Source organism: Hordeum vulgare, chromosome 3H (genome assembly GCF_904849725.1).
Source record: "Hordeum vulgare subsp. vulgare chromosome 3H, MorexV3_pseudomolecules_assembly, whole genome shotgun sequence".
Lineage (NCBI taxonomy): Eukaryota > Viridiplantae > Streptophyta > Magnoliopsida > Poales > Poaceae > Hordeum > Hordeum vulgare.
Genome location: NC_058520.1, coordinates 572,664,629 through 572,688,963, shown reverse-complemented (window position 1 = coordinate 572,688,963; position 24,335 = coordinate 572,664,629). Strand labels below are relative to the sequence as shown.

Sequence of the window (24,335 nt, the reverse complement as noted above, 5' to 3'; positions counted from 1 at the left end):
CTCCATGACGCTCAAAGCGATGTTGAAGTCCCGGCTCTAAGCCATACAAGACTGCACATTGAACTACTGAGTAGTCCTCCTTACGTGTTAACCAAGCGTTCTCTCTAGTCATTTGAGTGGTTCATGATCCAATTCCACTAGCTCAAGTCCGATCATCATGTGAGTTGAGGATAGTTTCAGTGGTGAGCATCCCTATGCTAATCATATCAACTATATGATTCATGATCGATCTTTCGGTCTCATGTGTTCCGAGGCCATGTCTGCACATGCTAGGCTCATCAAGCTTAGCCCGAGTGTTCCGCGTGTGCAACCGTTTTGCACCCGTTGTATGTGAACGTTGAGTCTATCACACCCGATCATCACGTGGTGTCTCGAAACGACGAACTGTAGCAATGGTGCACAGTCGGGGAGAACACAATTTCGTCTTGAAATTTTAGTGAGAGATCACCTCATAATGCTACCGTCGTTCTAAGCAAAATAAGGTACATAAAAGGATTAACATCACATGCAATTCATAAGTGACATGATATGGCCATCATCATGTGCTTCTTGATCTCCATCACCAAAGCACCGGCACGATCTTCTGTCACCGGCGCCACACCATGATCTCCATCAACGTGTCACCATCGGGGTTCTCGTGCTACTCATGCTATTACTACTAAAGCTACATCCTAGCAAAATAGTAAATGCATCTACAAGCACAAATGTTAGTTTAAAGACAACCCTATGGCTCCTGCCGCTTGCCGTACCATCGACGTGCAAGTCGATATTAACTATTACAACATGATCATCTCATACATCCAATATATCACATCACATCGTTGGCCATATCACATCACAAGCATACCCTGCAAAAACAAGTTAGACGTCCTCTAATTGTTGTTGCATGTTTTACGTGGTGACCATGGGTATCTAGTAGGATCGCATCTTATTTATGCAAACACCACAACGGAGATGTATGAATTGCTATTTAACCTCATCCAAGGACCTCCTCGGTCAAATCCGATTCAACTAAAGTTGGAGAAACTGACACTTACCTGTCATCTTTGAGCAACGTAGTTGCTCGTAGCGATGAAACCAGTCTGGCGTAAGCGTGCGAGTAACGTCGGTCCGAGCCGCTTCGATCGAACAATACCGCGGAATCGAGAAAAGACTAAGGAGGCCAGCAAATCGCACATCACCGCCCACAAAAACTTTTGTGTTCTACTCCAGATGACATCTACGCATGAACCTAGCTCTGATACCACTATTGGGGAACGTCGCATGGGAAACAAAAAATTTCCTACATGCACGAAGACCTATCATGGTGATGTCCATCTACGAGGGGGATTTCAGATCTACGTACGCTTGTAGATCGCACAACACAAGCGTTAATAAACGCGGTTGACGTAGTGGAACGTCCTCACGTCCCTCGATCCGCCCCACGAACTGTCCCACGAACCGTCCCGCGATCCGTCCCACGATCCGCTCCGATCAAGTGCCGAACGGACGGCACCTCCGCGTTCAGCACACGTACAGCTCGACGATGATCTCGGCCTTCTTGATCCAGCAAGAGAGATGGAGAGGTAGATGAGTTCTCCGGCAGCGTGACGGCGCTCCAGAGGTTGGTGGTGATCTAATCTCAGCATGGCTCCGCCCGAGCTCCGCAGAAACGCGATCTAGAGGAAAACCCGTGGAGGTATGTGGTCGGGGTGCCATGGAAAAGTTGTCTCAAATCAGCCCTAAAACCTCCATATATATAGGTGGGAGGGGAGGGGCCTTGCCTTGGGGCTCAAGGTGACCCAAGTGGTTCGGCCGAAGGAGGAGGACGATTCCTCCTCCAATCCTAGTCCAACTAGGATTGGAAGGTGGAGTCCTTCCCTTCCTTCCCACTTCCCCTTTTTTTCTCTTTGATTTTCTTATCTCCTTGCACAGGGGCCTCTTTGGGGTTTCCCACCTGCCCACTAAGGGCTGGTGTGGCACCCCTAAGGCCTATGGGCTTCCCCGGGGTGGGTTGCCCCCCCGGTGAACATCCGGAACCCATTCGTCATTCCCGGTACATTTCCGGTAATTCCAAAAACCTTCCGGTAATCAAATGAGGTCATCCTATATATCAATCTTCATCTCTGGACCATTCCGGAAACCCTCGTGACGTCCGTGATCTCATCCGATACTCCGAACAACATTCGGTAACCAACCATATAACTCAAATACGCATAAAACAACGTCGAACCTTAAGTGTGCAGACCCTGCGGGTTCGAGAACTATGTTGAAATGATCCGAGGGACTCCACGGTCAATATCCAATAGCGGGACCTGGATGCCCATATTGGATCCTACATATTCTACGAAGATCTTATCGTTTGAACCTCAGTGCCAAGGATTCATATAATCCCGTATGTCATTCCCTTTGTCCTTCGGTATGTTACTTGCCCGAGATTCGATCGTCAGTATCCGCATACCTATTTCAATCTCGTTTACCGGCAAGTCTCTTTACTCGTGCCGTATTACAAGATCCCGCAACTTACACTAAGTCACATTTCTTGCAAGGCTTGTGTGTGATGTTGTATTACCGAGTGGGCCCCGAGATACCTCTCCGTCACACGGAGTGACAAATCCCAGTCTTGATCCATACTAACTCAACGAACACCTTCGGAGATACCTGTAGATCATCTTTATAGTCACCCAGTTACGTTGCGACGTTTGATACACACAAAGCATTCCTCCGGTGTCAGTTAGTTATATGATCTCATGGTCATAGGAATAAATACTTGACACGCAGAAAACAGTAGCAACAAAATGACACGATCAACATGCTACGTCTATTAGTTTGGGTCTAGTCCATCACATGATTCTCCCAATGACGTGATCCAGTTATCAAGCAACAACACCTTGTACATAGTCAGAAGACCCTGACTATCCCTGATCAACTGGCTAGCCAACTAGAGGCTTGCTAGGGACAATGTTTTGTCTATGTATCCACACATGTATCTAAGTCTTTATTCAATACAATTGTAGCATGGATAATAAACGATTATCTTGATACAGAAATTATAACAATAACTTCATTTATCATTGCCTCTAGGGCATAATTCCAACAAGAGCATGCTCCTGACGGACCACAGAGAGGTATAAGGCATCACCAGAGGGCTCATAGTGCTGACGAAGGCGGATCCACATCTCAAATACAATAGGAAGGCCCAGAAACTCAGAAGCAAACTAAGGCAGAACACTAGTAGTGAGAACAACGGCAGCATGAGCATCATCTTCAAGCCACTGGGTGTAGACGGACAGAGCACCATGATATACCTGAAGAGCCTCCTCATAAGCCAAGACCTTCTCATCATAAGCACTCACAACGGCCTCATCAGCAAGCTTAGCCGCATCCTTTGCGGCTTGAGAAGCATCCGCAGGAAGAGCCGGTGGGGTTGGCGGAGTGGGAGCCATGGGAGGAACCGGACATGGCGGACAACAAACCTCGTCGGAAAGAAAACCCCATAGGCGGATGCCACGCATGTGAATGCGCATGAAGCCAATGAACTCGATGTAGTTACTGCTGTCAAAGATCACCGGACAATGAGGAACAGCAACGTAGGCGGATGCAGCAGACATTTTTTTAATTTTTTGTAACTTATTTTTTGAGATCACGTCGAGATAGGAGAATCCGGCGAAATCCGATGAATTCAGCAGCGGGGGGGGGGGGGGGGGCGACGAGATCGGGAGCTGGTGGTGATGGGAGCTAGCAGGCAGTAGTTTTGTAGAACAACCTCGCTCTAATCCGGATCGAGAGCTGGTGGTGACGGGCTCTAATCTGGATCGGGATTGGATCAGCAGCGCCTGGAGAGCCTGACTCTAATCCAGATCGGGATTGGATCAACAGCGCCTGGACAGCCTGATTGAATCAGCGGCGCCTGGCAGCCTGGTGCGATTCCTGATGCGATTCCAGATCGGGACAGCCTGGTGCGATTCCAGATCGGGAACGATTGACTTCGCGGGACAGGACGGGAGCTGGGCGCAGATGAGGTCGAGGCAGGTGGAGTCGGCCTGCGGCGACCGAAACCGAGCGGGAACTGGGCGCCGGGACAGGAAGCTGCGGCGTCCAGATGAGATCGAGGCAGGGGCGGCCGAACCAAGCGGGAGGTGGACGCCAAGATCGAGGCTGGCGGTGACTGCAAGGAGACGAGATTGGATCGAAGCACGAGTTGCGCGTGCGAAAAAGATCTAATGCTCTAATACCATGTTAGAAATAAGCAACTTGTATTCCCATGAGGCCATAGGCCACTATATATACATGTACATGGTGTGGACTATATGCAGGGAACCCCTTATATATTTGGATAAATACAAAAGTGTACAATGACTTATATTATAACTCTAACAGCTTTCTCGCGTCGAGATCTTCAAAATTAAAACCCATGTTGATAGGTTTTGACGATTTTTTTTCACAAAAAAAGGACGAAAAAACCATGCCTAACGCAATAGGACAAAAATAGAAAACATGATTTTTTTCCCTTTCCGAGAGGCACGGGTCGTGCCTCTCGCGGAAGCAAAACCGTGCCTCTCACGAAAAAAAAAGCAGAAAACACGTTTTTTCCTTTTCGGAAGAGGCACAGGCGTGCCTATCGCGAAAGCAAAACCGTGCATTTCACGTAAGCAAAACCGTGCCTCTCGCGAAAAAAGAAAAACAAAAAACGCGTTTTTCCCCGTTTTCGAGAGGCACGGACGTGTCTCTCACGAATTCAAAACCGTGACTTTCTGCGAAGCAAAACCGTGCCTTTCGCCAAAAAAACATAAAACACGTTTTTTCTCTTTTCAAAAGCGAAGGCAAAACCGTACCTCTCGCAAAAAAATAGAAAACGTGTTTTTCCGTAAAAAAAACACGGTTTTTTTCATAAAAAAAAATAAAATTTCTTTAGGTCCAAAAGTTACGAAAGACCTGTGAAAACCGGAACACCAAAAAACCGAAAAAACCACTCCAAAAAGCGGAAAACATGTGCGAAAAAAAAAAAAGCAAAATACGAAGGAAACGAATGCGACACGTGACGACGGCTGAGAATGCGCCAAGTGGGGCACGCGAGGGTGATCGCTGGAAGGCTCCCGAAGAAGTGCTCGCTAAGGAGTTGCTCATCGCCCAATGTCACTTAGCGATTGTACCGCCAGAACACTTACCAATTAATAAGGTTGTGACTTCTGATACTAAAAGAAAACGGTGACAACGCAAGACCAAATCTTCAAATATATGTCATGCCATACTGTAAAGCATGCAAACAACCACATATACCTTAATGATCAGACAATATGTTTTAACGGTAGCAAGCACAGGTTTCGATTTCCCACAGGAATAGATCGACTACAGTTTATTTAGAAGCGATGGATGCAAACGAGAAAGGCTCGGTCGGTAACACGCCTCCCGGGTACAAAGTTGGATATGGTAACGATAACCCTGTGAATTATACTTCAGATAGAATCAATTTAGTCCATCGTAGCAGGGAGGTAGACCCGGTGGAAGCTGTTCATGGTGAGTGCCCTCCAGCAGGCAGGGCACCTATTCTGAGCCTGGATGGAGGTCTTGATGCATTCCAGGCAGAAGATGTGGCCGCAGTTAGTCGATGACGCATCGACCAGCTCGTCGAAGCAGAATGGACAGCTGAACTTTGGTTCCTTTGAGACCTCCTTATTAACAGGTGCACAGACTGCCTGCGTTGCCACGGGTAGCAGTGATGAGCTGATAAAACTATTGTAACATGATACTGCTGAAGTGCAGTGTACAGTTCTTAGTATCTTACCAAGAGGCTGTTGGACACTTCCGAGTGAGCATCACTAGAGTTTATTCCCAGAGATAGTACCGTGTTCACATGCTCGTTGGGGGCTTCCCCTGGAAAGAAAGCAACACAAACTAAGCTAATAAATTGGAAGCATGATTTACAGGGCACACTAGCTAGCTAGCATAAAACTCTAACACTGAATAGCATATACTACATGGTCACTGGCAATGAACATTTTGATATCTCAGTTCTGGTTCATAAGTTATGCCAAGCAAAAGGGAAATTAAGAATCGGAAGGAAGATATGTACAGCTAATTTCTGATGACGGATCTTTAAGGATAAAATTTTACTTATATCTTTAAGCTAACTGCAGAATCTCAGTAAAACATTATATGCAATTTGCAGCAAGGTACGGGTGCTGGCACTATGGATGGAGAACCAAGATTGCACCAGATGTTGTCTGTCAAAAAAAGTATTCAACGATTTGCAAGCACCTTGCGTGACACCAGGTGCCGGGATCATGCCCCCAGGAGCATAGGCTGTGGGAGATGCTCTCTGCCTTGACATTTGCTGGTTTCGTCCATGTTCTTGCCTCTGAATCTGAGCAAGCGCGGCTGTGACAGCAAACTCAAAATGTGTCTGAACTGGTCCATTCGTCATGTTGTAGTACTCCCTCTGCAGAAACAACAGGAGGTGTCATCACGAAAAATGATGAGACAACGATTTACTTGTAGCCTTTGAGATGGACATGGACCAGGGCTATAAAAGAATAAGTAAACATCGCGCACCTTATTGGGGTGTTTCTCAAACAAGACTTTCTCGACCCGCCAAGCAAGTTCAGGCAGCCGCCGCTGCCAGTCAGCTGGTGTCCTCGATCGTGCATCTAATCTGGCAATTACCGCCTTTCTTGCATACTCAATTCTGACAATTCAAGAACAAGGAAATAAATAGTACTCCTTGTTGTAAACCTCAGTGCTGTGTCAAACTTGATTCTACTACTCCACTATTTAGAGCATATATATAATTATATATACACTTGAAATCACGGATTGATGAACTAGTGAACACCACTACATCCTACATAAATTTCTACGGAGATAGAAGCAGTAAAGCACGTACATCCTCTGGCGGTAATTGTTGCGCAGCTCCAGTAGCATGGGATCGCTGAGGCCCATCACATCCTCCATCTGCTGATGCTGCGGCGGTGGCACGTCTGCGCTGCCAATGCCACTGCCGACTAACCGATTCATCTAAGCCGGCCTCCTGCCCCTCGCTCACCTTTGCAGCTAGCCGCAATCAAAACGTGAGGCCGGCTGGTGTGGCGAAGGTTTCTAGAAGAGCAAGTTTGGGCACTTGTAGTGTATGGTGTACGATGAGATCGATCGAATCCACGTTGATTTCGATCGGGAACTGGAGAATTTGGGTGAGAAGAGACGTTGAGCAGGATGGGAACGCAGGGAAGAGGCAAGGTGTTCACAAACGTTTTTATTTAGCATCCCTTCCTTTTTCATTACAAGCACATAATAAACACCGATAAATGGGCCCACTCACACCAAACTTCCCTTATCCGGATAGCTTTTTGTCGTCGTCTCTAGCAAGGGGGGCGTCACACTCATCGCGAAGCGGCGTTCGAGTACATCGTTATCTTCTCACGTCACGACATCACCGGGTAGGGTTGACCATTGGATCTTGACAAAAATCATCGCCCTGTTGCCTTTGGTCACCATGCGGCGATAGGTAGGCCCAATCACGCACACAAACCCTTACCCTCATGTCCCGCAAACTTTTCCATCTTGTTTATTTTTTAGAGGGTGACGTTATTTTTGTAGATGGTAGCATGAGACACCGGATTAAATGAACAGAAACATCACTTTTGTGTCACGACTTGCGAAAAAACACGACTTTACAAAAAGTGACATTTTGAACCGAAAATTTGATAGTGGCAAAAAATACTAAGCCATTTTTGAGCATATCTTTGACATGGTTGGTCCTCGCGGTCCGACGGCGGTGAGGGTGCACCGTTAACGGCTCTGTCCGAAGTGACTAGGTCGGCCCAACGCAAGCGCATCACTCCTCTGTCACTCCCCTCCCTCGCTATCTCTCCCTCTCCTATCCCTCACAAACATGGCGACACTAGCGACTACGGATCCATCGGTGAAGGAGTGATGGGGACAAGGTGTGGTGGACAGATCATGAAGCATCTCGATCGATGTGGCAGGTGGCACCCGTGGTGGAGAATTGTTCACTACAAGGATACCCCCTATAAAGCAACACATATCCTACAACGTTTTAACCGTTTGTTGCAAATTTCACAATAGATACGGATATAAGCAAGATAGCATATGCGTTGCACTATATATGATTACAACCAAATAAAGCCCAATGCACTAACTCAGTCTTTTATATAGCCCGGCCCAAGTTGGCTTTACGATTAATCTAGGTCATTCCCTGTCCCCAGTCTACCCTATTCTACTCGATCGTATAGCTCCCACGCCAGCCGCCGGTCGTCAGCCGCCTCCCGCTGCCCCTCGACCGATCTACACCCCGAAGCGTCGTCGCACACCCTCCCCTGCAATCATCCGTCCTGGGACGCCGCCCCTCACCACACCCCTGCGACCCTCCATCCCGGAGCGTCGTCCCTCGTCAATACTCCGATCCCCTGCAACCCTGCTTCCCTGGCGCGTCGTCCCTTGTCACTGCTCCCCTACGGCCAACTACGTCTACTACCTCTCCACGGGGGCCTGCGGCTATGGGGATTGCTGCCGCTACAACCACCCTCTCGATCAAGCTGTCCCGGTGAGCCGGACAACTCCTCTTCTCTCCCTATTTTATTCCCCCTTCTCGCTCTGCTTGACTTACGACTTGCCAGTCCCTGATGATGACCAACAGGTTGAATTAGAGCTGGTTGGTGCGAAGGGGAGATTCCAACTGAAGCCTCTTGTTGTGACCGAATTGATTCTAGGTATGGCTTAGGAGCCTGTCACGAGACAATGGAAGTGAAACTTGTGCGGTCGTTGGTTGTCGTTGTCGTGTTGATTATGTGATCGACTGATTGTATAGTAAGGCTTGTTTTCTTAGTCTCGTGGTTTAGGCCTGATCAGTCACTCCATCATACGGCGGTCATATATTTCTGTTGGGAAAATCCTGTTTTTTACCGCAGTATTATAACTCAAATAGGTAGTCATGCTTACTTGTTACAGTGAGTTGTTGTAGAAATGAAAACACCTGTGACTATTGTATCACCTATAACGGCCATCTACTCAGGCCTGACCACCATAATTTTGATGTTTGTTAGTTGTTATGCAATGGGCTCTCTTCTTTCTAATCAAATATGCTCGGTGGACTAATTGGTCACGTCATCCTGCCTCCACACATGGTATCACTAGTAGAAAACGGGCCTTTGGCCTGGACCCTTTAGTCCCGGCCGGCCTCTGGGCCGGGACTAAAGGCCCGGCCACGTCGCCCCAATTCTCATATCCTCCCTCGAGGCTTTAGTCCCGGCCCGTAAGGAGCCTTTAGTCCCGGTTCGTGTCCCAAGCCGGGAGTAAAGGGCTACGCGCTGGACAGCCCGCATGTGCGCCACCTTTAGTCCCGGTTTGTGTCTCAAACCGGGACTAAAGTCCTCTGCCTATATATAGCATAGCCCCCCTCTCCCCTCTTCGTTACATTTTTCTTGGATGGAGGATTGTGGGTGGGTGCTTGCTCTCCACTTTTTTTGATGCACTAGAGGTGTTTGTTGAAATGTGTGTTAGAGCGATGCCGCTTCAGTTCACCGAACACAACTACGATATGAGATGCCCGAGCCACGCTTAAACCTCTTCCTCTTTATTTCTACTTATTCTAAAAGGTTAGCAACTATATTTCCTCGTTTAGACCGTGCGGTACTAATTTTTAGGATCGTGATTGTATTTGATATACTGTCGTATAACGCAGAGATGAGCCATCCATGGATGTACGGTGATCGACGCACAGCCGCTTACAGAGAAGGTGTGCATTCTTTTCGAGATGCAGCCGATGCGAACAAGCATGGTGGTGGCTATATGTTTTGTCCATGTGTTGAATGTAGGAATGAGAAGGATTACACTTCCTCAAGAGTCATTCAGAGCCACCTGCTTCGGTCCGGTTTTATGTCGGGCTATAATGTTTGGACCAAGCACGGAGAAAGAGGGGTTATGATGGAAGCCGATGATGAAGAAGAAGAGAACGATGATGACAACTACCGATCTATGTTCCCTGAGTATGCTAATACCGCAATGGAAGACAATGAAGAAGAAGATCAGGATGAAGAATGGGAACCAGATGAGCCCGCTGATGATCTTGGCCGGGTCATTTCTGATGCACGGCGAGGTTGCGACACAGAAAAGGAGAGGTTGCAGTTCGAGCAGATGTTACAGGACCACAACAAATTGTTGTACCCAACTTGTGAAGATGGCCAGAAGAAGGTGGGTAGCACACTGGAATTGCTGAAGTGGAAGGCAGAGACCGGTGTGACTGACTCGTCATTCGAAAAGTTGCTGGTACTGATGAAGAAGATGCTTCCAAGAAAGAACGAATTGTCCGCCAGCACGTACGAAGCAAAGAAGCTTGTCTGCCCTCTAGGATTAGACGTGTAGAAGATACATGCATGCCCTAATGACTGCATCCTCTACCGCGGTGAGAAGTACGAGAATATGGATAAATGCCCGGTATGCACTGCATTGCGGTATAAGATCAGAAAAGATGACCCTGGTGATATTGAGGGCGAGCCACCCAGGAAGAGGGTTCCTGCCAAGGTGATGTGGTATGCTCCTATAATACCACGGTTGAAACGTCTATTCAGAAATAAAGATCATGCGAAGTTGTTGCGATGGCACATGGAAGATCGTATGAAAGACGATAAGTTGAGGCACACCGCTGATGGTCGGTAGTGGAGAAAAATCGAGAGAGAGTTCCCGAGATTTGCAGCTGGCGCAAGGAACTTATGGTTAGGTCTGAGTACAGATGGCATGAATCCTTTTGGGGAGCAGAGTTGCAGCCACAGCACCTGGCCCATTACTCTATGTATCTACAACCTTCCTCCTTGGTTGTGCATGAAGCGGAAGTTCATTATGATGCCAGTGCTTATACAAGGTCCAAAGCAACCCGGCAACGATATTGATGTGTACCTAAGGCCATTAGTTGATGAACTTTTACAGCTGTGGGCCGAACCAGGTGTACGTGTGTGGGACGAGCACAAACAAGAGGAATTTGACCTTCGAACGTTGCTTTTCGTAACCATCAATGATTGGCCTACTCTTAGTAACATTTCAGGACAGTCGAACAAGGGATACAATGGATGCACGCACTGTTTGGATCAGACAGAAAGTATATATCTCGACAACTGTAGGAAGAATGTGTATCCATACAATCGTTGTTTTCTTCCGCCCAAGCATCCCTTATAGAAAAAATGCAAGCATTTCAATGGCAAGGCAGAACCCCGGGGGAAGCCTGTCATCCGTACTGGTGCTGAAGTATTTGATATGGTCAAAGATTTAAAAGTAATCTTTGGAAAGGGTCCTGGCAGCCAACCTGTTCCTAACGGCCCTGATAAGCGCGTACCCATGTGGAAGAAGAAATCTATATTTTGGGAGCTACCCTACTAGGAAGTCCATGAGGTCCGCTCGGCAATCGAGGTGATGCACCTGACGAAGAATCTCTGCATGAATATTCTAGGCTTCCTAGGCTTGTATGGGAAGTCAAAAGATACACCGGAAGCACGGGAGGACCAGGAACATCATAAAGGAAGAGATGGCATGCATCCAGGGCAGTTTCAAGGGCGTGCCAGCTACGCTCTTACTAAGGAAGAGAAGGAAATCTTCTTTGAAGTCCTTTTCAGTATCAAGGTCCCGACAGGCTTCGCGTCGAATATAAAGGGAATCGTAAATATGAAAGACAAAAAATTCCAAAACCTAAAGTCTCATGACTGCCACGTGCTTATGACGCAATTGCTTCCGGTTGCATTGAGGGGAATTCTACCGGAAAATGTTCGCCTGGCAATTGTGAAGGTATGTGCATTCCTCAATGCAACTTCTTAGAAGGTAATCGATCGAGAAAGTCTATCAGGGTTACAGATTGATGTGGTCCAATGTCTGGTCAGCTTTGAGTTGTTGTTCCCGCCATCCTTCTTCAATATAATGACACACCTCCTAGTTCACCTAGTCGAAGAGATTAGAATTCTCGGTCCTGTGTTTCTACACAATATGTTCCCCTTCGAGAGGTTCATGGGAGTCTTAAAGAAATATGTTCGTAACCGTGCTAGGCCAGAAGGAAGCATCTCCAAGGGCTATGGAACAGAGGAGGTCATTGAGTTTTGTGTGGACTTTCTTCCTGACCTTAAGCCGATTGGTGTTCCTGAATCTCGGTATGAGGGTAGGCTGACAGGAAAAGGCACACTAGGAAGGAAAGCAAAAGTATGTATGGACGGGCATTCTTTCTCTCAAGCACACTACATAGTTCTACACAATTCCACCGTGGTGGCTCCGTATATCGTGAGACACAAGAATATTCTACGCTCCGAAAACCCGGGGAAGGCTGACTCTTGGATTAAAGGAGAACACGAGAAGACTTTCGGCAGTTGGTTGCAGACACATCTCATGAATGACGACACCGTTGGAGATGAGCTGTACTGTTTGGCCAGGCCACCATCTTTGACTATAAGTACTCTCCAAGGGTATGAGATAAATGGGAATACATTTTACACGGTTGCCCAAGATAAAAAGAGCACCAACCAAAATAGTGATGTCCGCTTTGATGCAACAGACGAGAATGGGCACTGTTTGGAAACATATTACGGGTACATAGAGGAGATATGGGAACATGACTATGGACCTACTTTTATGATCCCTTTATTTCGGTGCAAATGGGTGAAGCTGACAGGAGGCGGGTTAGTTGTAGACCAAAAGTACGGCATGACAACAGTGGATCTTAGCAATCTTGCGTACATGGACGAACCATTTGTCCTAGCCAATGATGTCGCTGAGGTTTTCTATGTGAAGGACATGTCTACATTAACGAGAAAAAGAAATCAGCAAAAGAAGATATCATCCGATGAACCAAAACGCCACATAGTTCTTTCAGGGAAAAGAAACATCGTGGGAGTAGATGACAAGACAGACATGTCAGAAGATTATAATATGTTTCATGAAATTCCGCCCTTCAAAGTGAAAACTGACCCAAGCATCCTACTGAATGATGAAGATTCTCCATGGCTACGACCCACAAGAAAACAGAAATAATAGATAGGAATATTGGTGCAATAATGTAATAATGTATTAAACCTTTTATGTAATGCATGTATGGAACGTACTAAATTTCAAACACTTTTCATTTTCATATTATCCATGTAAGAGATGAGTTCTCGTTCGAAACCCTCATACTTCGAGAGAGATTGTCCGTTTTGTACACGAAGTGCATCCAGTTTTTGTCGTAGCCCTCTCAACTTTTTAGCACATGCTATGTGGGTGAAATGATGATAGCATGCCAACTTTCAACATTTTTAGAGTTCATTTGTAGTGCTTTTCAATTTCAGGGTCAACTAGCTCAAAACAAATAAGTAAATCCACGAAATATACCAAATGAAGTCAGAAATTGTCGAAATTTTGTGATGTGCCTTTGAATGGTCCATTTTGAACACACAAAAAGTATGGAGTTCAAATAAGTTCACAAAAATGAAATCCCTTTGTAAGAGATGAGTTCTCGTTCGAAACCCTGATACTTCGAGAGAGATTGTCCGTTTTGTACACGAAGTGCATCCAGTTTTTGTCGTAGCCCTCTCAACTTTTTAGCACATGCTATGTGGGTGAAATGATGATAGCATGCCAACTTTCAACATTTTCAGAGTTCATTTGTAGTGCTTTTCAATTTCAGGGTCAACTAGCTCAAAAAAATAAGTAAATCCACGAAATATACCAAATGAAGTCAGAAATTGTTGAAATTTTGTGTTGTGCCTTTGAATGGTGCATTTTGAACACACAAAAAGAATGGAGTTCAAATAAGTTCACAAAAATGAAATCCCTTTGTAAGAGATGAGTTCTCGTTCGAAACCCTGATACTTCGAGAGAAATTGTCCGTTTTGTACACGAAGTGCATTCAGTTTTTGTCGTAGCCCTGTCAACTTTTTAACACATGCTATGTGGGTGAAATGATGATAGCATGCCAACTTTCAACATTTTCAGAGTTCATTTGTAGTGCTTTTCAATATCAGGGTCAACTAGCTCAAAAAAAAAAGTAAATCCACGAAATATACCAAATGAAGTCAAAAAGTATGGAGTTCAAAAAACCATATTATGAAATTAAATATTATTATTGGCGATTCATCTCTATTATGAAATCAAATATATCAAAAAACCATTGCAGAACATATGACCAAATTAATACAAGTTCATCATCACATTAAAGCCAAAGAACAGTAGTGATCAAATGTTATTATTGCAAAAAGTAAATACATAAAGTTCTCTCATAAAACAACATACAACTATGTAAAACATTTAAATGCAACAACGAACGCGATCAAAATCTCAACTAAGGTAACAATTGAACCAACATCATAATGATACCAAGCCTCTTTATCAATGGCATATTTTCTAATATTCCTAATCTTCAAGCGCATTTCATCCATCTTCAAGCGCATTGCATCCATCTTCAACCGCATCGCATCGATCTTCATCTTGCGATCATCGATGACATCGGCGACATGCAACTCCAGTTCCATATTCTTATCCTCAATTATTTTCAATTTTTTCTTCAAGTATTTGTTTTCTTTTTCAACCAAATTTAACTTCTCGACAAGAATTTTTATGTGGGTTGGAATTTCCGGTTCACATACATCCTAGATTAAAAAAATATATGTCATAATTATCATAAACACTAAATAAAACAAATAGTTATAAAAGATAATATATACCACATCTGAATCATAGACAGGACGAGGGCCGACGGAGGCGGATACCAAAACCATCGCACTATATAATAACAAAAAATAATGAAAGTGAGTAATTTATACAAGTATGTATGTAAATCATACAAGTAAGATTTTTTTAATTTTAAAAAGAAGATAAGAACAAGAGGCTCACCACGGTGGTGCTCGCAGTTGGTGCACGCCAAACCTAGACAAATATTAAGGAAAATGAAGCTTGGAGGTCGAGCTTGGAGAGGAGAAAGCTTAAGTAGAGTGGCTCGAGCATTTCATCGAACACGTCATGTGCATGAACTAGAGTGGCAAGAGCATGGCATGGTCACACTTCAACAACCAAAAAACAGGGGATATGATGGGCAGGGGCGAGGGTTTATATAGGCAAAACTTTAGTCCCGGTTCTTTCCACGCCCCGGGACTAAAGGCCCCTGCTTCCCGCCTTCTGGTCAGCCGAAAAAGGGCCTTTAGTCCCGGATCGTGGCTCCACCCGGGACTAAAGGGGGGACTTTAGTCCCGGTTCGAGCCACGCCCCAGGACTAAAGGCCCCTGCTTCTCGCCTTCTGGTCAGCCGAAAAAGGGCCTTTAGTCCTGGTTCGTGGCTCCACCCGGGACTAAAGGGTCTTTAGTCCCGGATTGAGCCACGAACCGGGACTAAAGATCCACCTGTATAAGCGGGAGTTAGAAAATTTCGAACCCAAATCGTCCATTTCTCTTATTCTTCCTCTCGTTCTCCTGCCCGGCGCGGCAAGCGACGAACTCGATGACGCCGTTAGGCTGCCCGCCGTCCTGCCGTCCTCCTCGCCGTCGCCGTCGTCCTGCTCGCCGCCGCTGTCCTGCTCGCCGCGCGCCGTCGACACCTCCGGCCGGTAAGCCCCACTCCCCCTCCTCCCCAACACTCCGGCCAGCACAAGCAAAGAAGAAAAAGGAGAAGAAAGGAAGAAAAAAGAGAAGAAAAGAAGAAAAAGGAGAAGAAAGGAAGAAAAAGGAGAAGAAAAGAAGAAAAAGGAGAAGAAAGGAAGAAAAAGGAGAAGAAAGGAATAAAAAGGAGAAGAGAGGAAGAAAAAGGAGAAGAAAGGAAGAAAAATAGAAGAAAGGAAGAAAAAGGAGAAGAAAGGAAGAAAAAGGAGAAGAAAGGAAGAAAAAGGAGAATAAAAAGAGGAGGAGAAGAAAAGAAGAAAAAGGAGAATAAGAAGAGGAGGAGAGGAGAAGAAGAGGAAAAATAGAAGAAGAGGAGAGGAGAAGAAGAGGAAAAATAGAAGAAGAAGTAGAAGAAGAGGAAAAATTAGTTTAGGGTTACAAGAAGAAGAACTATTTTTTTTGTCATTTAATTTTGCTATTGTATAGTGTATATGCTTAAGTGTTAATAGTGTTCTTAGATTATTGCTTAATTTTGCTATTGTATATGCTTAAGTGTTAATAGTTTAATTTTTCTATTGTATATGCTTAAGTGTTAATAGTTTATTTTTAGCAAGAAAATTAATAGAACTAGTTTAATTTTGCTATTGTATATGCTTAAGTGTCCGGGACTCGGCTCCGCCCGGCTGGTATTTTAGAGTTTAGGTTCTAGCCAAGACCCGGGACTAAAGGTCCTCCTATATAAAACGAGCCTTTGAAGTTTCCAACCCCTCTTATATAGTTTGTTAGTTTATTAGTTAATCAAATGTCCGTTTTTTGCAGAACTATGGATCCACATATCAGGAACCTCGAAGAGGAAGAACTTCTCGAAGATATAATCAAAGACGACCCCTATGTTGAACCAGCTGAATCTCCGACGTCATATCTAAACGACTCCGGATATGGAATGGAGGTCGAGCGACACGAAGATGAAGCCGATGGGGCAGGAGATAGGTCCAATGATGGAGAAGATGATAGCTCCACTAATGGAGAAGCCGGTGGAGAAGCCGGTGAAGAAATAATAAAGTCCGGCGAGGTATACATATGAAGTTCGACAATCACTTGTAATATGTGAAAAATATTGGAGATAGCTCTATATTGTATACATATACATTTATTTGACGAATGTTTCTCCCTCTTAGGCCTCCACATTGAGCAAATCTACAAAACGAGGCCCGACTAGAAAGTTGGATGCACGGACGCATTACACCTTTGAGGTGATAATGCCTACGGGTAAACCCAAGCTTCCTAAGAATGCTGCTGACACATTCAAGAAGCAATGCGGAGTTCTCGTTAGGGATCACGTCCCGATCAGCGTTCGGGAGTGGAACAAGCGCAAAGGGGCAGCCGATAGTGACTATGTCGCCAAAAGGTACAAAGATAATCTTTGGAATGATCTCATGTGACATTTCAACCTGCCAGAATGTGAGAATGAAGACGCCGCAGACAAACTGAGGGCCAAAGTCAAGCAGTGGACTCTAAAGAAGATGGCCGAACTGTTCCGTAGCTGGAAGAAGAAGTTATGGAAAAACTATCTGAAGACAAAGAAAGTGCCAATATTCAAGGGGTATCTAGCCAAGCAGGCGAATCACTGGAAGGAATTTCAAGAGTACAAGGAGTCAGAAGATGCCCAGGCATTATCAGAAAAGAACAAGATAAATGTCGACAAGAAGAAATATCACCACAAGCTGGGGCCAGGGGGCTATGAGACTGCCATCCCAAAGTGGGAAAAGAAAGAGCAAGATCTGATAGATAAAGGCATCGTACCTGAACCACTCCGTGATGAGTGGGAATTGAGAGCAAGAAATTGGTTCCTTGTGCATGGTGGGTCGTACGACGAAAAAACAGGGGACCTCATCTGCAATGACAATCTTAGGATACCCAGGGAGAATTGGAAAAGGATACTGAAAGAAATTAAGGAGGGACAAAGAAAGTTCACTGCAGATAGAGATAAAGATTTGCTCACACTGGTCCTCGGCAATGACGAACATGGAGGACGAACGCGAGGCTTCGGTCCATCTTACCCGTGGTGGCTTGGGTTTGCCAGATACCAAGACACTTACAGAAACCGAGAGAGAGCAAAGAAGCGGCAGCAGGATGAGGAGAATGACAAGTTCAACGAGTTGCTTGCCAGGATTAACGAGCAATAGAAGCAGATTGATGAGCTTAGAGGAGTACCGTGCCAGGAAGATCCTGCACTTGATATTACCGGCGCCCCATTTAAGCGGAAAAGCAGCATGGCTGAATCTGAGGCCCCGCCCGCCGATGAACGAAGAATGATAGAAGGCGGTCCCGGCTACCCCGTGGATGGAATCAAGGATTCAACATCATGTGAACTTCATCAGAAATTCAAGAACATATCCATGAAGGTGGCCGTCAGACAAGCTTTACCTTCTGGCCCTAATGCACACTGGCATGGCCGTGAGATTCCAGCTGGCTTTGCTAAAGTCGGGGTGGATGAAATCATGATGGGGTTTAATGATATGGAGCTCGACATAGCTGGACCCGAAGATGAGAGGACACTCGGAGAAGTACTGGGTTGAGTCATCCTATGGGACAAGAACTACATCAAGCTTCCAGGCTCGGCCCCAAGGACAACACCGCCTCCGAGTCGTCGCAGGTCACCTACACCTCCATTACCTCCAAGACCTCCACATGACGTCGGCCAGCACAACACGAGTCCATCTCGATCACCGCCGCCGGACTTGGGTCGTCCGTGTCCGCCGCTGCCCGCTCCGGATACAAACCCTGAGCCTGCCACGGATACAAAGCGGGAGCGTGCCACCAAGAACGCTCCGCCGTTGCCCGCTCCGGATACAAACCCTGAGCCTGCCATGGATACAAAGCGGGAGCGTGCCACCAAGAACGCTCCGCCGCCGCCCGCTCCGGATACAAACCCTGAGCTTGCCACGGATACAAAGCGGGAGCATGCCACCAAGAACGCTCCGCCGCCGCCCGCTCCGGATACAAAGCCTGAGCCTGCCACGGATATAAAGCGGGAGCGTGCCACCAAGAACGCAACGCCGCCGCCCACTCCGGATACAAAGCCTGAGCCTGCCACGGATACAAAGCGGGAGCGTGCCACCAAGAACGCTCCGCCGGCGCCCGCTCCGGATACAAAGCCTGAGCTTGCCACGGATACAAAGCGGGAGCGTGCCACCAAGAACGCAATGCCGCCGCCCGCTCCGGATACAAAGCCTGAGCCTGCCACGGATACAAAGCGGGAGCGTGCCACCAAGAACGCTCCGCCGACGATTCCTAAGCCACAGAGGACCCCAAAGCGCAAACGGTCGCCCCTTCCAAAGGTACGTCATGCTAATCTTCCTATCGGACCTTATGATCGTACCCCCGAGGAAAACGCCAGGATAGCAAAGGAACATCATGATGCGCAGATGAAAAAGAAGGAACCCGAGCCCCGCCCGGAATACACCTAGAAGCAAATAGCATTTGCAAAATACTTCACGACCCTTCCATCACCGTATGACTTATACCATAAGCCTGATGACTATACACGAACATTGCAGAAGGAAGTGAAAAAGAGAAGATCTCGATCACCGCCGTCGGACTTGGGTCGTCCGTCTCCACCGCCGCCCGCTCCGGATACTAAGCGGGAGCGTGCCACCAAGAACGCTCCGCCGACGATTCCTAAGCCACAGAGCACCCCAAAGCGCAAACGGTCGCCCCTCCCAAAGGTACGTCTGGTAATCTTCCTATCAGACCTTATGCCTTACACCATAAGCCTGATGACTATACACGCACATTGCAGAAGGAAGTGAAAAAGAGCAGTTCAACTACAAGCAAGAAAAAATCAGACGTTCCTTAGCTTGGACAACAGGCCAAACAGTCGATCCCACCCCTCAAGGTGTTAACCGAGAATGTTCCCCCTCCGGTGCAGGGGCTAGCTTTAGAAACATCAAAGGAGTTGGCTGCTCAATGTGGTATCTCGGTTGAAGAATTGCTGTCTTCCCAAGACGACAAGATACCCAAGGCTGTGGTAGCCCTTAAGCCAAAGTTTGTCATGGGTGAGCCTTTGGTGAGCAAAGATGATCTCCCAACAAATATGCGTAACTTGCATACATGGTACTTAAGTGAATCAAAGAAGGGGAGAACGATGATCGTGCTGAGTGTGCCACGGGAGTACTACAGCCGCCCCGAAGAAATCCATATCGACTTTGATGAACTCTTCCAGATGTACAATGCCGACGCCCTCGACAAATCGCTTATGAGTTGCTATTGTCTGTAAGTTATTCAATTCGTTGTCTACATATAACTTGTTTAGTTATTTCAATTCATTGTCTATATATAACTTGTACTCTATTATGCATAATGAAGATTCTGGATTGTAAAAGTAAGAGCATCATAAATATTGGGTTTATTGACCCAGATAAAATACATATAACGACGCTAACTAATGATCCCAAGGAGACGAAGGAAAACCTTCTAAGGTTTCTAACAGATCAAAATTTCAGTGACCACATACTGTTTCCATACAACTTCAAGTGAGGGTCTCTACTCTGTTGTGTCCATTCACTTATAAGTGTAATTGATAAGTTACTGACACATATATATATATACATGTGCAGCTTCCATTGGATTCTGTTGGACATTCAAATTGATAAGGGAAGAATTGATGCCTTTGACCCATTATCGAGACCCTTGGAACAGTTCCAAAGCCTGCAGGACATGCTCCAAGGGTAATTTTAATCATTCTTGCGCTCTATCGGTCTCTTTCGATGATTTTCTGATATATCAATTAATGAAAAACTTAGCAAATCATTATCCTTGTCAGGCAGGGTTTGGAAGTGGTTCAAGTGCGTGACTCCCGGTAAATTTCCTGAGAAGCTGACCTTTAGAGCGGCTCAGGTAAGTAGTAGTATGATATACTTCTATTAATTTTCAATACATTTATGATGCTAGATTATTATTTTGATTATATATATTCTATTCTCGTAAAGTGCGACCAGTAGCCACGGGGAACGCATCTATGCGGATAATTTGTTTGCGAGACCATTCGCACGTTTACCTCTGAGCTCAAGGAGCACAGATTCGACGTAAGCAATGAACATTCACACCTCTATTTTTACCCGTCATTCTTTGTTATCTTGATTGATATTCATATTCATCTCCTCTTCTTATATAGCACACGGCCATGAGGACGAAGGTCCTACCAGAGCAACGCGCGATTGCTGTTGCAGAGGAGCTTGCGGGATTTCTGAGAACGGAAGCTATAGATGACAAAGGACGATTTAGTGTAAATAGGGGCCATTACTGATGTTCGTCCATGTAATCGAATAGACGGGCTCTAGTCCCGATAATTCATATCTGCGTATAATTGTATATATATGCTCGCTTGTAAGATAAGTTAATCTTATATATATACGCATAATTATTTCTATTTAAATTATATGAAAACTAATTCCCGAACACCAAACGAGGCATCACGTTAATCTCCCGAACACCTAAACCCTAAAACCCTAAAACCCAAAAATAATTTTCATTCAAAAAAAAACCCAAAAACCAGCAAAATCTGAAAATCTTTAGTCCCGGACCGTGTAACGAACCGGGACTAAAGGGCCTGCCCCTGGGGCGCTACGAGGCGCCCACGTGGAGCACCTTTAGTCCCGGCGTGTAAGAGGACCGGGACGAAAAGGTTAGGCCTTTAGTCCCGCCCCTTTAGTCCCGGTTGGTGAACCGGGACTAAAGCCCCTTACCGGTCGGGGCTATAGGCCCTGTCCCCACTAGTGTATAAGCGCTAGGTCTACTAAATTGCATGCATAATATATAGTAGCCTAATTAACTTGAATGTGTGATGCCTGAGTTTGTGTACCAATGCCTACATGCATGTCTGCAGGTCCATGATTAGTTTAATATTAGCATGGTGGCTATTTCCTTATATACTTAGCAGTTTATATAATTATATACATATAGTCAACCGGTGTGATGCATGTGCAAAAGCAAAAGCTCTCAGTATTAAAATATATGATGGTCTTTAAAGTTCATATTTTTTCTATATCTTTCTTAATATTTTGAGGTACATCTCAAATTATAATTATTTACGCAATTTATAAAAAAAATTGTCACTACGTATCAGAGAAAACATATGTTGTTCTATTGTATTTGCAGCACACAATTTATCGCGGTTTCTTTTCAGTTTCAAAGAAAATGAATGTTTACTTGAGCTAATTATTACTGTGTACTAGTGCAGGTGTATGTCATGCAAGGAGAGGAAAGGATGAACTTAACAATAACGAAATCTAACTCATTTGAGCTGATAAGGTTAGTTCCTTCATAGTTTGTTTCGTTGAATGTGAAAATATATGTGCCACGAGGCATACTTAGTGTTTTCTATGATCATATTGGCGCTTTAAAACTTAGACCTATTTAATTGCAATTTCTAATGACATATGAATCTTTGTGCCTATGGTCTGTAAATCTAAGAAATTTCTTACCAACCCATTTCGGTGTCTTCTCCTAACTAACTACATCAGACCAAGACCACCGTCATGAGAATGAGTGTGCCAATTAGCAGTTGGTTGACATGGACTTTGCTTAACTCATGAATACCAATGTTTTGAGGCTTTAAGAAGGCTGCCGTTGAGGAAGGACAAATACATCAATAATTATATGTGGTGGTGATAATCCAATAGCACTAGTGGGGACAGGGCCTATAGTCCCGGCCCGTAAGGGGCTTTAGTCCCGGTTCACCAACCGGGACTAAAGGGGCGGGACTAAAGGCCTAACCTTTAGTTCCGGCCCTGTTCCACGCCGGGTCTAAAGGTGCTCCACGTGGGCGCCTCGTAGCACCCCAGGGGCAAGCCCTTTAGTCCCGGTTCGTTACACGGACCGGGACTAAAGAGTTTCAGATTTTGTTTATTTTTGGGTTTTTTTTGAATGAAATTATTTTTCGGTTTTAGGGTTTAGGTGTTCGGGAGATTAACGTGATGCCTCATTTGGTGTTCGGGAATTAGTTTTCATATAATTTAAATAGAAATAATTATGCATATATATATAAGATTAACTTATCTTACAAGCGAGCATATATATACAATTATATGGAGATCTGAATTATCGGGACTAGAGCCCGTCTATTCGATTACATGGACGAACATTAGTAATGGCCCCTAGCTACACTAAATTGTCCTTTGTCATCTATAGCTTCCGTCCTCAGAAAGGTCGCAAGCTCCTCTGCAACAGCAATCGCGCGTTGCTCTGGTAGGACCTTCGTCCTCATGGCCGTGTACTATATAAGAAGAGGAGATGAATATGAATATCAATCATGATAACAAAGAATGACGGGTAAAAATAGAGGTGTGAATGTTCATTGCTTACGTCGAATCTGTGATCCTTGTGCTCAGAGGTAAACGTGCGAATGGTCTCGCAAACATAGTATCCGCATAGATGCGTTCCCCGTGGCTGCTGGTCACACTTTACTAGAATAGAATATATATAATCAAAATAATAATCTAGCATCATAAATGTATTGAAAATAGAAGTATATCATACTACTACTTACCTGCGCCGCTCTAAAGGTCCGCTTCTCAGGCTCGATACCGGGAGTCACGCACTTGAACCGCTTCCAAACCCTCCCCGACAAGGATAATGATTTGCTAAGTTTTTCATTAATTGATATATCAGAAAATCATCGAAATAGACCGATAGAGCGCAAGAATGATTGAAATTACCCTTGGAGCATGTCCTACAGGCTTTGGAACTGTTCCAAGGGTCTCGATAATGGGTCGAAGGCATCAACTCTTCCCTTATCAATTTGAATGTCCAACAAAATCCAATGGAAGCTTCATATGTATATATATATATATGTGTGTCAGTAACTTATCAATTACACTTATAAGTGAATGGACACAACAGAGTAAAGACCCTCACCTGAAGTTGTATGGAAACAGTATGTGGTCACAGAAATTTTGATCTGTTAGAAACCTTAGAAGGTTTTCCTCCGTCTCCTTGGGTTTATCAGTTAGCGTCGCTATATGTATTTTATCTGGGTCAATAAACCCAATATTTAGGATGTTCTTTCTTTTACAACCCAGAATCTTCATTCTGCATAATAGAGTACAAGTTATATATAGACAATGAATTGAAATAACTAAACAAGTTATATGTAGACAACGAATTGAAAAACTTACAGACAATAGCAACTCATAAGCGATTTGTCGAGGGCGTCGCCATTGTACATCTGGAAGAGTTCATCAAAGTCGATATGGATTTCTTCGGGGCGGCCGTAGTACTCCCGTGGGACACTCACCACGATCATCGTTCTCCCATTCTTTGATTCACTTAAGTACCATGTATGCAAGTAACGCATATTTGTTGGGAGATCATCTTTGCTGACCAAAGGCGCTACCATGACAAACTGTGGCTTAGGGGCTACCGCAGCCTTGGGTAACCTGTCGTCTTGGAAAGCCAGAATGTCTTCAACCGAGATACCCCATTCAGCCGCCCACTTCTTTGCTAATTCGAAATCTTGCCCCTGCATCGGAGGGGGGACATTCTCGGTTAACACCTTGAGGGGTGGGATCGACTGTTTGGCCTGTTGCCCAAGCTGAGGAACGTCTGATATTTTCTTGCTTGTAGTTGAACTTGATTTGCTCCCACTTGCACTTGCACGTGATCTGCTCTTTTTCACTTGCTTCTGCAATGTGCGTGTATAGTCATCAGGCTTATGGTGTAAGTCATACTGTGATGGAAGGGTCGTGAAGTATTTTGCAAATGCTATTTGCTTCTCGGTGTATTCCGGGCGGGGCTCGGGTTCCT

The 24,335-nt window shown here is 45.2% G+C and overlaps 1 protein-coding gene across 1 annotated transcript; it reads right to left on the bottom strand.

Annotated features, from left to right (window-relative positions):
- Window positions 1-5,214: 5,214 nt before the first annotated feature.
- On the bottom strand, window positions 5,215-7,259 carry LOC123440694 (probable histone acetyltransferase HAC-like 1). The gene is made up of 5 exons (XM_045117250.1): window positions 6,863-7,259; window positions 6,532-6,664; window positions 6,238-6,418; window positions 5,765-5,853; window positions 5,215-5,675 (listed from the first exon to the last, which is right to left on the bottom strand). Exons 1-5 carry the CDS (start codon window positions 6,991-6,993, stop codon window positions 5,451-5,453), a joined length of 759 nt encoding a protein of 252 aa, XP_044973185.1. The 5' UTR covers window positions 6,994-7,259; the 3' UTR covers window positions 5,215-5,450.
- Between the last annotated feature and the right edge of the window lie 17,076 nt (window positions 7,260-24,335).